This window comes from Arachis ipaensis, chromosome B5 (genome assembly GCF_059453495.1).
Source record: "Arachis ipaensis isolate K30076 ecotype BB chromosome B5, ASM5945349v1, whole genome shotgun sequence".
Lineage (NCBI taxonomy): Eukaryota > Viridiplantae > Streptophyta > Magnoliopsida > Fabales > Fabaceae > Arachis > Arachis ipaensis.
The window spans coordinates 123,776,387-123,790,331 of NC_142440.1; the positions used below are offsets into that span (position 1 = coordinate 123,776,387).

At 34.7% G+C, this 13,945-nt stretch overlaps 1 protein-coding gene across 1 annotated transcript; it reads left to right on the forward strand.

Moving 5' to 3' along the window:
- Nucleotides 1-3,600: 3,600 nt before the first annotated feature.
- On the forward strand, nucleotides 3,601-5,262 carry LOC148565655 (uncharacterized). Its single transcript, XM_088487207.1, has one exon. The coding sequence runs from the start codon at nucleotides 3,601-3,603 to the stop codon at nucleotides 5,260-5,262; it is 1,662 nt and encodes a 553-aa protein (XP_088343333.1).
- The last annotated feature ends 8,683 nt before the right edge of the window (nucleotides 5,263-13,945 follow it).

The window sequence follows — 13,945 nt, forward strand, 5'->3', positions numbered from 1 at the left end:
TTTACCTTAATGCATTGTATTTCATGATTATATCCATCCATATGTTTGACTTGAATGCTTTCATGCTTCTCTAATGCTTGTCTTACCTTACAAGCTTACTTAAAGCATCTCAAGCACACTAGGATAAGTGACGTGCATGCTTCTTTTGTGACATAGCTCTTTATGCTAATGTGTATTCTAAACCGCGCAATTTAGAATTCACACACCTAATATTTCTTAATGTCACACTAATTCACTCACCTCATTCTAGTGATTTACCTCATTCCAACAATGTATGCTTCCTTGCTTTTATATCTTTTCATCTTATGGTGTTATATTTTTGTTTTTCATAACGAATGCACCACAAGCAACCATGGAAGCGGAAGAAAGAACACATAGCAATCCGGAGAGTCATCGTACCCCCTTGCTCATTTTTGAGTGCACCGAGGACGGTGCAAACTTTTAAGTGTGGGGAGGTCGTCCGACCGATCGGCAATCTTGGGTGACAAATTTCTAATCCCAACACTTTTGCATTTCATTTTAGGTTTTTAGGATTTTTACTTTCATTTTCTTATTTTTGCATATGTATACACAATAAGCTTAGTCAAAATAATGAAATTTTTCAAAGATTTCTATCTATAGGGCATCTCAATTGATTTGAGTGAAAAATTTTCATAGAACTTGCTTGAATTATATATATTGTGGAACATGTTTTGAGCTAAGAACACAAGCTTGTGAGATTTGAGCCTAACGGTGTGGTTACATCTTATAACCACTTATTTTCCTTCTTGTGTGCATTATTCTCTTTCTATGATTGTGATCTTTGATTTGTTTGATTCTTTATGTCCATTATTTGGTGTATTCATGCATTTATATGATTGAGGCCATCATTTCATTAGCTCACTCACCCAAATGGCCTTACCTTCAATCTTCCTTTGTTAGCCAAATTTGAGCCTACGCTTAACCCACCTATTCTTTAATTTAGCACATTACTAGCCTTAAAGCGAAAAACAATAAATGTCCTCAATTTGGATCTTTGATTAGCTTAGGCTAGTGTGTGTGAGTATCATTCAAGTGTGGGAACCTTGGGACATTGGGTGAATAAAAGGGTAGTTTTGTAATGTTGTTGGAAATATTGGGAATTGGGTACATACTCATGTATTGATCAAATGTAAAACCTTATGCATTGATGCTCTTGTATATAGAAAGAAAAAAAAATGAGAAAAACAAAAGAACAAAAGAAAAAGAAAAACAATATGGAAAAGAAAAGAAAAAAATGGAAAAAGAAAGAAAACGAAAAAGAAAGAAATAAAAAGGGGACAAAATGCCCCAAAGTGAAGCTCAATAAGATCAATGCATATGAGTTGTGAAATGAAAAGAAAATGCATGAGTATGTGACAAAGTGAGGAAGAAAATGGGTAGTTAGGTTAGAGCTTAATTGTATAGGATGACATAGGCTAGGTGGGAAGTTTAAGCTTATCAAAGATTCAAATTTTAAGCTCACTTGACCAAATATGTATCATACCTTGACCCTAACCCCATTACAACCTAAAGAAAAGACCTCATGATAATTGTATGCATGCATAAGATATATGTTGATTGTTAGATGAAAAACAAATCTTGGAAAGCATGATTAGGAGAGAATTGAGAGAATCAACCCTAAACACTTGAGCGAATAGAGTGCAAACACTACCGGTGAGGGTTTGATGCTCAATTACATGTTTTCACCTATGATCATCTCTTTTCATGCAAGTTTGTAAAAATATTTAATAACTCAATTCAATTGTGGATTAGGCTTGCTAGTCCTTAGCCCTTGTGCATATATACTTCTTGGGAATTGATTTATTTTGACCAAGCAATTGCATTCATTTAGATAGTTGCATATAGGTAGATTGCATTTAATTAGTTCCATTGAATAAATGCCATGCCCTTTGCTTAATTCTTGGTTTGAGCATGAGGACATGCTTGGTTTAAGTGTGGGGAGGTTGACAAACCCCGTTTTGACGGTTTATCCTGTATTGATTTTAAGAGATTTTATCACCTTTTACCCATATTTATTCAATGAAATAGCATAGTTTTGTGATTGTCTCCTTATTTGTGCTTAGATGTGAAAACATGCTTTTAGACCCTTAATTTGATGGTTTTAATCTCCCTTTGATTCCACTAGATACCTTGATATGTTTGTTAGTGATTTTAGATTGAAAAGGCTAGGAATGGATCAAAGGAGTGAAGAGGAAAGCATGCAAAGTGGAGAAATCATGAAAAGTCAAAGAAGTTGAACTCGCCCATGGACGCGCGCGCGCACCTGGCGCTTGCGCGCACCTGCGAATCAACCCATGGACGCGTACGCGTGCTGTGCGCGTACGCGTCGGTGCTGGTTTATGATTTTTAAAACGTGACCAACGAATTCTCAAGGGTTGTGGGGCCCAATCCCAACCAACTTTGGCGCCAAAGATGCTATTTAAAGCCAAGGATTGAAGAGCAATGGGGAATTCAATCATACTTTTAATCATTAGCTTAGTTTAGTAGTTAGAGTTAGTTTCTAGAGAGAGAAGCTCCCTCTTCTCTCTAGAATTAGGATTAGGATTAGGTTTAATTCTTAGATCTAGATTTTTAATTCATGCTTTCATCTCCTTCTACCTCTCAATTCTTTGTTGTTACATTCATTCTTCTTCCATTCTTTTATTGTAATTTTCTTTATGTTGTTCTTATACTTTGTTGTAGATCTACTATTGTTCCTTCTATTTTCTTTCAATTCAATAAGAGGTAATTCATAATAATTTTTCTTCTTTGCTTTTCTATTGTTGATCTCTTGCCTTTGTAGTTAGATCTCTCTTTAATTCTTGCAATTTATGTTGTTTACTTTTATTGCCTTTTATGTGTTTGTTGAAATGCCTCTTCTAGATATAGTATAGATTTTGTTCCTCTTGGCCTAGGTAGAGTAATTAGTGACACTTGAGTTATCTAATTCCTTTGTTGATTGGTAATTGGAGAGATTGCTAATTGGTTTAGAGTGCACTAAAGCTAGTCTTTCCTTGGGAGTTGGCTAGAACTTGTGGCTCAAGTCAATTCATCCACTTGACTTTCCTTCAATTAGTAAGGGTTAACTAAGTGGTAGCAATGAACAATTCTCATCACAATTGAGAAGGATAACTAGGATAGGACTTCTAGTTCTCACACCTTACCAAGAGCCTTTTATAGTTGTTAGTTTATTTTCATTGCCATTTACTTTTCATGCTTCTTATCCAAAACCCCAAAATAACTCATGACCAATAACAAGGCACTTTATTGTAATTCCTAGGGAGAACGACCCGAGGTTCAATACTTCGGTTTATAAATTTAGGGGTTTGTTTTAGTGACAAACAATCTTTTGTATGAAAGGATTATTGTTGGTTTAGAAACTATACTTTACAACGAGATTTCATTAGTGAAATTCTATACCATCAAAAATCCAATCATCAAAATGGCGCCGTTGCCGGGGAATTGCAATGGTGTTATGTTATTGGTTATTGTATATATGTGAATAGTGTGAATATCTTGCTTTTTGCTTTATTTGCTAGTTGTAGAATTTTATTTCTCTTATTTTCCATTATCTTTTGATTTTTGTTTTCTCTTTCCATTATGAATTCTCATATTGGCTATGAGTGTGATTACAACTATGTTGTAGGTGATGAGGACTATAATGGAGATGTGTATCAAGGATGGGACAATCAAAGGTGGGAAGAGCCATATGCTTATGATCAATCATCATGGCAACAACCCCCACCAATGCACTATGAGGAAGAGCCATTCTTTGATGCATATCAATCAAATGGCTATGGTGGATCTCCTTGTGATTTTCAAGAACCACCACCATATGCCTATGAGTCATATCCTCAACATGACCCTCAACCACACTCACAAGCCTATTTTCAACAAACACCTCCATATGACCATGATCCTTACCCACCATACCAACCTCCTTTTGAACCATATGAGCCATACATGGAACCACAATTCCAAGATTACTACTCCCAAGAACCACCTCAATACACACCACCACCTTACCAAGAAGAACCACCTTCCTATAATGAACTCTTTCTCCAAGACAATGAACCCTCTTATCCACCCCAATTCTCAATGGATGAAACCCTTAGCCTTATACTTCAAGGGCAAGGAGAAATGCAAAGGGAGACACTAGAATTTATGGCTACCTTGACCAAGGTAGTAAGCATTTTAGCCTCCCAATGCTTGAGCACTCAAAGCACTCCCATGGTCACATGTGGAGAACCAATTAAAGAGCATAGCATGAAGGAAAGATTGGAAACTCCGGTGGAAAAGGAGGAATGCTACTTTGTGTTAGAACAATTGGAGGAACCTAGGACCATTGAAGAAGAGGAAGAAGTGGTTAAAGACTTAGGAGATGCGGAACTTCCATGGGAAGCTAAAATCAAAGAAAATCCCTCCGAGAAGAGTAAATTTGATGTTGAGGAGGAATGTGCACAACCTCCGAGGCATATTCTATATGAAGACTTTGAGAGAATGAAGCAAGAATTGAGTTCCCTTGGTGATGAAGATCATGCATCTAATCTTCTTGGTGAAGAATCCTTTGAATTTGAAGAACCTTCTCCCAATGAATTTAAAAGTGATGTGGAGGTAGATTTCTCTCAACCTCCCATTTATGACTTGAGTGATGTTGAAGAGTTAGAGGAAGTTGATGAACAAAGGATTGAAAATGAAGAAGTTTATGAAGAGGTGGAGATTGACAAGGAAGCAAATAAGGGAGTAGAGCTTGCAAGCACATTGGAGATACCTCTCCCCGAGCCACCACCATCCATTCTCTCATTCAAGTGGGTAAATTCCTTATACTTAAGCTTTGTTATTCCCCTTGAATATGGTTTGCTTGAGACGGATGATCAACTTAGAAAAATTAGTGGCTTTAAGAGTAAAAAGGAGATGGTTAGGGGTTGGAAGCATCATTCTAGGTTCATTATGGTCACGTGTCCAAAGCTTGATAGCAAAGGTTGGTGTATAACTAGAGTACATGGGTCTAGAAGGATGTTTGGTCACTTTGTTGAGAATTCACCTTGCTCACCACCCACATGGATTAATGATAATCAACTTGGAGATGGGTGTGAAGACAAAATATGGGATCCGGGAACACATGAGGATCAACATTGGGAGCCCATGGTTTGTGAAGAACTCCATCAAAGCTTGGAGATATTAATCTTGAATGATGGAGCTTATTGGAAGTCCAAGCATTGGTGGAAGTTCCAAGATGAATACAAGCACAAGCCACCTTGATGAGGAGCTCCCCATAAGTCCAACTTAAGGACAATAAACAAAAGTGCTAGGTGGGAGACAACCCACCATGGTAAAATCCTTTCATTTTCTCTTTTGTATATATTGGTAGAATTAGTCTAATTTCATATTTTGTTTAGATAGTTGAGTTTAATTGGTAGTTTAGTATGTTAAATAAGGTTTTATGGTGTTTTGGTAGCTGTTTGGAGGTTTGGAATGCTTGGATTGGTGCAAAAACATAGAAAATTTTTTTTTGAAAAACAGAGCACCATCCACGCGTACGCGTACATGGCGCGTACGCGTACATGGCGCGTACGCGCACTTCCAGCATTTTCGACCATCCACGCGCGCGCGCCATGCGTGCGTACGCGTGGATTGAGAAGTTCCAACCTCCATACATTTTCCAGAGAGTTGTGCCTGCGCCGCGCCGACGTTGTGCCTTTGGCACAAACCTATTTGCGCGCTCGCGCACATGACGCGTACGCGTCACTCTCGGAATAAGCCAACGACGCGCGCGCTCCATGCGTGCGTGCGTGTGGATGCCCTTTCTTCCATCCATTTCTTTTCTTCTCCTCCTTCCATTTCTCCCTTTTTCCTTTCTTCTTCCCTCCTCCTACCCCTCATCCAACACTTCCAAACACCATCGATAACCATTTATTTTAGTTGGTTGTTAGTTAGTTAGTTAGTTAATTAGTTAGTTGGTTAGTTGATTAGCTAGTTTTTAGTTTAGTTTTCATTTTATTCTCTCTCTTTTCATCATAAGTGTTGGAGTATTGACTTTGTTTACTATACATTGCTATATCCCTTATTGCCTAAATGCTATTTTAGCATGAATGTTTTTAGATAATCTTTGTTGGATTCTATGATTGAGGTATATTTTGTTACTTGGTTTTGAGTTCTTCATGCTTACCTTTTGAAAAATACCAAGTGATGAGAATTGTCTTCGAGCTTATAACTCTTTTGAATTGCATGTTGTAGCTAGCCACCATGTGATTTGAACCGTATTCTTTGATTAGGCAATCTCTTGATGGATAATGTTGAGCATTTACCTTAATGCATTGTATTTCATGATTATATCCATCCATATGTTTGACTTGAATGCTTTCATGCTTCTCTAATGCTTGTCTTACCTTACAAGCTTACTTAAAGCATCTCAAGCACACTAGGATAAGTGACGTGCATGCTTCTTTTGTGACATAGCTCTTTATGCTAATGTGTATTCTAAACCGCGCAATTTAGAATTCACACACCTAATATTTCTTAATGTCACACTAATTCACTCACCTCATTCTAGTGATTTACCTCATTCCAACAATGTATGCTTCCTTGCTTTTATATCTTTTCATCTTATGGTGTTATATTTTTGTTTTTCATAACGAATGCACCACAAGCAACCATGGAAGCGGAAGAAAGAACACATAGCAATCCGGAGAGTCGTCGTACCCCCTTGCTCATTTTTGAGTGCACCGAGGACGGTGCAAACTTTTAAGTGTGGGGAGGTCGTCCGACCGATCGGCAATCTTGGGTGACAAATTTCTAATCCCAACACTTTTGCATTTCATTTTAGGTTTTTAGGATTTTTACTTTCATTTTCTTATTTTTGCATATGTATACGCAATAAGCTTAGTCAAAATAATGAAATTTTTCAAAGATTTCTATCTATAGGGCATCTCAATTGATTTGAGTGAAAAATTTTCATAGAACTTGCTTGAATTATATATATTGTGGAACATGTTTTGAGCTAAGAACACAAGCTTGTGAGATTTGAGCCTAACGGTGTGGTTACATCTTATAACCACTTATTTTCCTTCTTGTGTGCATTATTCTCTTTCTATGATTGTGATCTTTGATTTGTTTGATTCTTTATGTCCATTATTTGGTGTATTCATGCATTTATATGATTGAGGCCATCATTTCATTAGCTCACTCACCCAAATGGCCTTACCTTCAATCTTCCTTTGTTAGCCAAATTTGAGCCTACGCTTAACCCACCTATTCTTTAATTTAGCACATTACTAGCCTTAAAGCGAAAAACAATAAATGTCCTCAATTTGGATCTTTGATTAGCTTAGGCTAGTGTGTGTGAGTATCATTCAAGTGTGGGAACCTTGGGACATTGGGTGAATAAAAGGGTAGTTTTGTAATGTTGTTGGAAATATTGGGAATTGGGTACATACTCATGTATTGATCAAATGTAAAATCTTATGCATTGATGCTCTTGTATATAGAAAGAAAAAAAAATGAGAAAAACAAAAGAACAAAAGAAAAAGAAAAACAATATGGAAAAGAAAAGAAAAAAATGGAAAAAGAAAGAAAACGAAAAAGAAAGAAATAAAAAGGGGACAAAATGCCCCAAAGTGAAGCTCAATAAGATCAATGCATATGAGTTGTGAAATGAAAAGAAAATGCATGAGTATGTGACAAAGTGAGGAAGAAAATGGGTAGTTAGGTTAGAGCTTAATTGTATAGGATGACATAGGCTAGGTGGGAAGTTTAAGCTTATCAAAGATTCAAATTTTAAGCTCACTTGACCAAATATGTATCATACCTTGACCCTAACCCCATTACAACCTAAAGAAAAGACCTCATGATAATTGTATGCATGCATAAGATATATGTTGATTGTTAGATGAAAAACAAATCTTGGAAAGCATGATTAGGAGAGAATTGAGAGAATCAACCCTAAACACTTGAGCGAATAGAGTGCAAACACTACCGGTGAGGGTTTGATGCTCAATTACATGTTTTCACCTATGATCATCTCTTTTCATGCAAGTTTGTAAAAATATTTAATAACTCAATTCAATTGTGGATTAGGCTTGCTAGTCCTTAGCCCTTGTGCATATATACTTCTTGGGAATTGATTTATTTTGACCAAGCAATTGCATTCATTTAGATAGTTGCATATAGGTAGATTGCATTTAATTAGTTCCATTGAATAAATGCCATGCCCTTTGCTTAATTCTTGGTTTGAGCATGAGGACATGCTTGGTTTAAGTGTGGGGAGGTTGACAAACCCCGTTTTGACGGTTTATCCTGTATTGATTTTAAGAGATTTTATCACCTTTTACCCATATTTATTCAATGAAATAGCATGGTTTTGTGATTGTCTCCTTATTTGTGCTTAGATGTGAAAACATGCTTTTAGACCCTTAATTTGATGGTTTTAATCTCCCTTTGATTCCACTAGATACCTTGATATGTTTGTTAGTGATTTTAGATTGAAAAGGCTAGGAATGGATCAAAGGAGTGAAGAGGAAAGCATGCAAAGTGGAGAAATCATGAAAATTCAAAGAAGTTGAACTCGCCCATGGACGCGCGCGCGCACCTGCGAATCACCCCATGGACGCGTACGCGTGCTGTGCGCGTACGCGTCGGTGCTGGTTTATGATTTTTAATGAAAACGTGACCAACGAATTCTCAAGGGTTGTGGGGCCCAATCCCAACCAACTTTGGCGCCAAAGATGCTATTTAAAGCCAAGGATTGAAGAGCAATGGGGAATCCAATCATACTTTTAATCATTAGCTTAGTTTAGTAGTTAGAGTTAGTTTCTAGAGAGAGAAGCTCCCTCTTCTCTCTAGAATTAGGATTAGGATTAGGTTTAATTCTTAGATCTAGATTTTTAATTCATGCTTTCATCTCCTTCTACCTCTCAATTCTTTGTTGTTACATTCATTCTTCTTCCATTCTTTTATTGTAATTTTCTTTATGTTGTTCTTATACTTTGTTGTAGATCTACTATTGTTCCTTCCATTTTCTTTCAATTCAATAAGAGGTAATTCATAATAATTGTTCTTCTTTGCTTTTCTATTGTTGATCTCTTGCCTTTGTAGTTAGATCTCTCTTTAATTCTTGCAATTTATGTTGTTTACTTTTATTGCCTTTTATGTGTTTGTTGAAATGCCTCTTCTAGATATAGTATAGATTTTGTTCCTCTTGGCCTAGGTAGAGTAATTAGTGACACTTGAGTTATCTAATTCCTTTGTTGATTGGTAATTGGAGAGATTGCTAATTGGTTTAGAGTGCACTAAAGCTAGTCTTTCCTTGGGAGTTGGCTAGAACTTGTGGCTCAAGTCAATTCATCCACTTGACTTTCCTTCAATTAGTAAGGGTTAACTAAGTGGTAGCAATGAACATTTCTCATCACAATTGAGAAGGATAACTAGGATAGGACTTCTAGTTCTCACACCTTACCAAGAGCCTTTTATAGTTGTTAGTTTATTTTCATTGCCATTTACTTTTCATGCTTCTTATCCAAAACCCCAAAATAACTCATGACCAATAACAAGGCACTTTATTGTAATTCCTAGGGAGAACGACCCGAGGTTCAATACTTCGGTTTATAAATTTAGGGGTTTGTTTTAGTGACAAACAATCTTTTGTATGAAAGGATTATTGTTGGTTTAGAAACTATACTTTACAACGAGATTTCATTAGTGAAATTCTATACCATCAAAAATCCAATCATCACGGGTTTCCCAGATACTCGCCATTCAGTTACTATTTCTTTTGGGGGGATTCTTTAGTATCTTGGAAGACTAAGAAGAAAACTACTATTGCTCGTTCTTCTATCGAGACTGAGTACCGCGCATTGGCTAATACTAATTGCAAACTTTTATGGATTTTGAATTTGTTACAATATCTTCGTGCGTCTTGTGATCGTCCACCTGTTTTGTTTTGTGATTATCAAAGTGCCTTACACATTACTGCCAATCATGTGTTTCATGAAAGGACCAAGCACTTGGAAGTGGATTGCAATCTCGTTCGTCAAAAGGATCAAGCCGAAGTGATGAAGTTACTTCCGGTTCTATCTTGCGACAATTGATGGATATATTTACCAATCCTCTTTCAACACATTCTTTTTAGGCTAATCTATCTAAATTGAGAAATTTTTACATATATCATCCTCCAGCTAGTGGAGAAGTATTAAACCATTTAGCCCAAGAGCACTCCATAAAAAAAGGCCCAGATAAAATGATCAATAATTCTGCACTCTTCTTATTTTATCATATGTTTATTCTATTCTTCTAAAGTGTATGAGTTTAGCATATATTTTTTATTTTGTTAGAATATTTCACATATTTAAAAAAATTTGTTAGATATGATTGTAGATATGATGAACTGGAAAAAGATAATAGTAGTGTATATATATTACAACAACATGCAATATAATAAAGCAAGAAAAATAACATTACACATCTTTATCTTTCTATACTCTTTGCTACCCAAAATTTAATAAGAATAGAATTAAAGGAGATGTTGTCATTTCAATTTTTATTTTTAGTTTTTCTCTCTAAATAATATATAAACCAATCTTTTTAATAATTTTAATATAAATAATCTTTTTTTTAGAAAAATCTTATTCATGATCCTTTATAATTATTCTTTTTGAATAAAATTGAATTAGAACTCAATTTAAAATCTTAAATATCATTTTCTAGTCTTGTTAGTTATAAATAATTGTTCAGATTGGCTTTTTACCAATCTAAAAATTTTAGAAAAAAATAATTAAAAATTTTAAATCTTCCTCTTAATCATCTTCGTATATAATAAGGTTAATAGTCTAATTGAAATTAAACTTGAAACCAAAATAAAATATTTTTTATAATGGAAAATAAGTCCAAAAATCGCTAAGCTACCAAATTAAAGATTCAAAGATTTTCAACCAAGATTCAAATGGTGTATTATTTTTAACCAATTTGTGGTCAACTGATTTTTCTTATCAACATTTAAATTAGAGAGGTGGTTCTACCAACCTGTCTAATTCTTAGAATATTACTTGATAATTCATTTATCTATTAACATATTATAAAGAGTTGAAAAATTTATCATAATAAATAGGTGGTGTCTATACTACCTATGGTTATGATAGCTCTAATAGCTATACAATCTATTCTGTTATATAAAAATTGGATTTTTGCACTTAATGATAAAATTGATGTGGCATGTTTTTGAAAGTATTTTTTGATTTATTTCTTTTAACTCATTAAATATAATTCATTATGTGGATTAATTATATCAACTAATTTATTTGATTAGATATTTAAGTATCACATAATTTAATATTATGTATATCAATTAACTGAATATAATTATTAGAGTATAATTAAAATCAATTAGATCAATTAGTATTATTTAATATATCTGAATATTTATTATAGGATATTACGTCTTTATTATTTCGATTCTCTTATCACCTATAAATACCCTTCTATATTGTATCATTCTATATAAGTTGAATACTCACAAACCTTTTTCCTATTGCTTTCTCTCCCCGTTCTAACATGGTATTAGAGCCACGGTATCCTCCTTGAGGAGGTTAAGTTGATTTTCTTCTGGTAAAATCACCGTACTTTTCATACTTTTCTTCCGTGCCATTTTTTTTCCTTCTCTTTGGTTAATGCTTTGATGCATTTCTGACCTCACCGATTATCTCATCCACTACTTACTTGTTCTCATAGAGAAACTATATGCTTTTCGTCACCTTCCGATAGTTTGTCATCTCTTCGCGTTTTGTCACTTTTCAGTAGTTTTTCGGCAGTTTGCCATCTTTTCAGCAATTTTTTTTTGCAGTTGGCCACTCTTGTGGCAGTTTTGTCTACATTCTCTTCTGGCAGTTCCATCTGTGTTCCCTTTTGATATTTCGTCTGCGCTTCCTTCCGGCAGTTCCGTCTGCGCTTCCTTGTGGCAGTTCCGTCTGCGTTTTCTTTCGGCAGTTTCGTCTGTGCTTTCTTCCGACAGTTCTGTCTGCTCTTTCTTCAGGTAGTTCCATTAGCACCCGTTTTATCAGTTTATATATTTTTTATTTAGTTATTTCAAATAAGTTTCAAACTCAAGTTGCCAGTTGAGTTTGAGGGGAGATTTTAGAGTATAATTAGGATCAATTAACACTATTTAACATATCTGAATATTTATTATAGGATATTACATCTTTATTATTTCGATTCTCTTAACACCTATAAATATCCTTCTATATTGTAGCATTCTACACAACTTGAATACACACAAACCTTTTCTCTACTACTTTCTCTTATCCTTTCTAATAATAATACACACAAATTCTAAACCCTAAACCCTAAACATGACAGAATAAAATTGTACAAATAATCTTTTTATCACTTTGGATATTTTAACTCTTTTTTTCTTTTTTTTCTCTTTACGTGTAATTTTATTTTGCGTTAGCTTTATTTATTTAATGATGAAATATACTCATATTAATTCTATCATATAATAGTTTATTTTTCTCCTATGTATTTTGATTTGTATATTTACTATTGATCTTGCTGTTTTCATTTTCTTGAATTGTTCTTTATTTTTTTTATGACATGATAATTTAAATAAAAAAGCAAAGACAGAAAAAAAATGATGGCCAAAGACAGAGACTAGAAGCCTAAAGCAGCAACATCATTCTTCAGCGTTATTATTATTATTATTATTAATATAAAATTTATTATTTCTTTTCTAACATTATTTAATATGAGCTTCATTTCTTTTTATTATTATTATTAATGCTTTTATTATTTTCTTTTCTAATTATAAATTCCCTTATAATAATTTTTTGATAGAATATTTTTTTCCTATGTTTTGTCAAAAATAATTTATATTAGGAGAAAAAAAGAAGATACAAATTAAAATTTAAATTTAAATAAGATGTGCAAAGGGTAATGATGAGCGGATATTTTATACACTTTTTGGCATCATTTTCATATAGTTTTTAGCATATTTTGTTTAATTTTTATTAAGTTTTTATAGGTTTTAGTGTTAAATTCATATTTTTTGATTCTACTTTGAGTTTGTGTATTTTTGTACAATTTCAGGTATGTTCTGGCTGAAATTGAGGAGTTGGAGCAAAAGTTTGATTCAGAGACAGAAAAAGCACTACAGATGCTGTCCGGATCTGACCTCCTTGCATTCGGAAGAGATTTTCTAGAGCTACAGAAATTCAAATGGAGCATTCTCAACGGCTATGGAAAGTTGACTTCCAGAGCTTTCCAACAATGGATAATAGTTTATACTTTACTTTAGATTAGAAGGCCCAAAACTAGTGTCCAACACCAGCCTCCTGCCCCCTTCCAGGCGTCCAGTGCCCAAAGAGAAGAGACCAGCGTCCAAACACCCAAAGAGGATCCCCTAGCCAGTGTTCAACGGCCTAGAGGCCTTATAGCACATGGATCTCACCAAAGCTCAGTCCAAACACTCACCAAGTGGGCCCCAGAAGTGGATTTTAGCACTAAAATACTGTTTTACCCTTTCTTATGTAATCCTTAGTCATTAGTTTAGTATTTAAGGGATATTTTACATGATCTTCGGTGGTTTTCACCATATTTTCATTTCTATCATTGTAATTCCTATCAGTATGAGTTTCTAAACCTCCTAGGTTGAGGGGAGGAGCCCTGCTGAGTTATATGAATTAATAAAAGTATTATTGTTTCTCTTCAATCCATATTTGATTTAATTCTAAGATGTATATTCGTTCTTCAACATGGTGAATGGGATGGTCCATGACACCCAGCTCCATTCATCATACTAGGACCGCATGCCTGACAACCATCTGTGTCTACTTGGGTTCGTGTGAATACTTTAGTGGAAAGCATTGAACCACCAGCTTGATTATAGATCTCTTAGACAGCTAATCCACGACTTCGTTGGAGACTTCTCAAGACACCAGTTCAGCCGATTTACGGG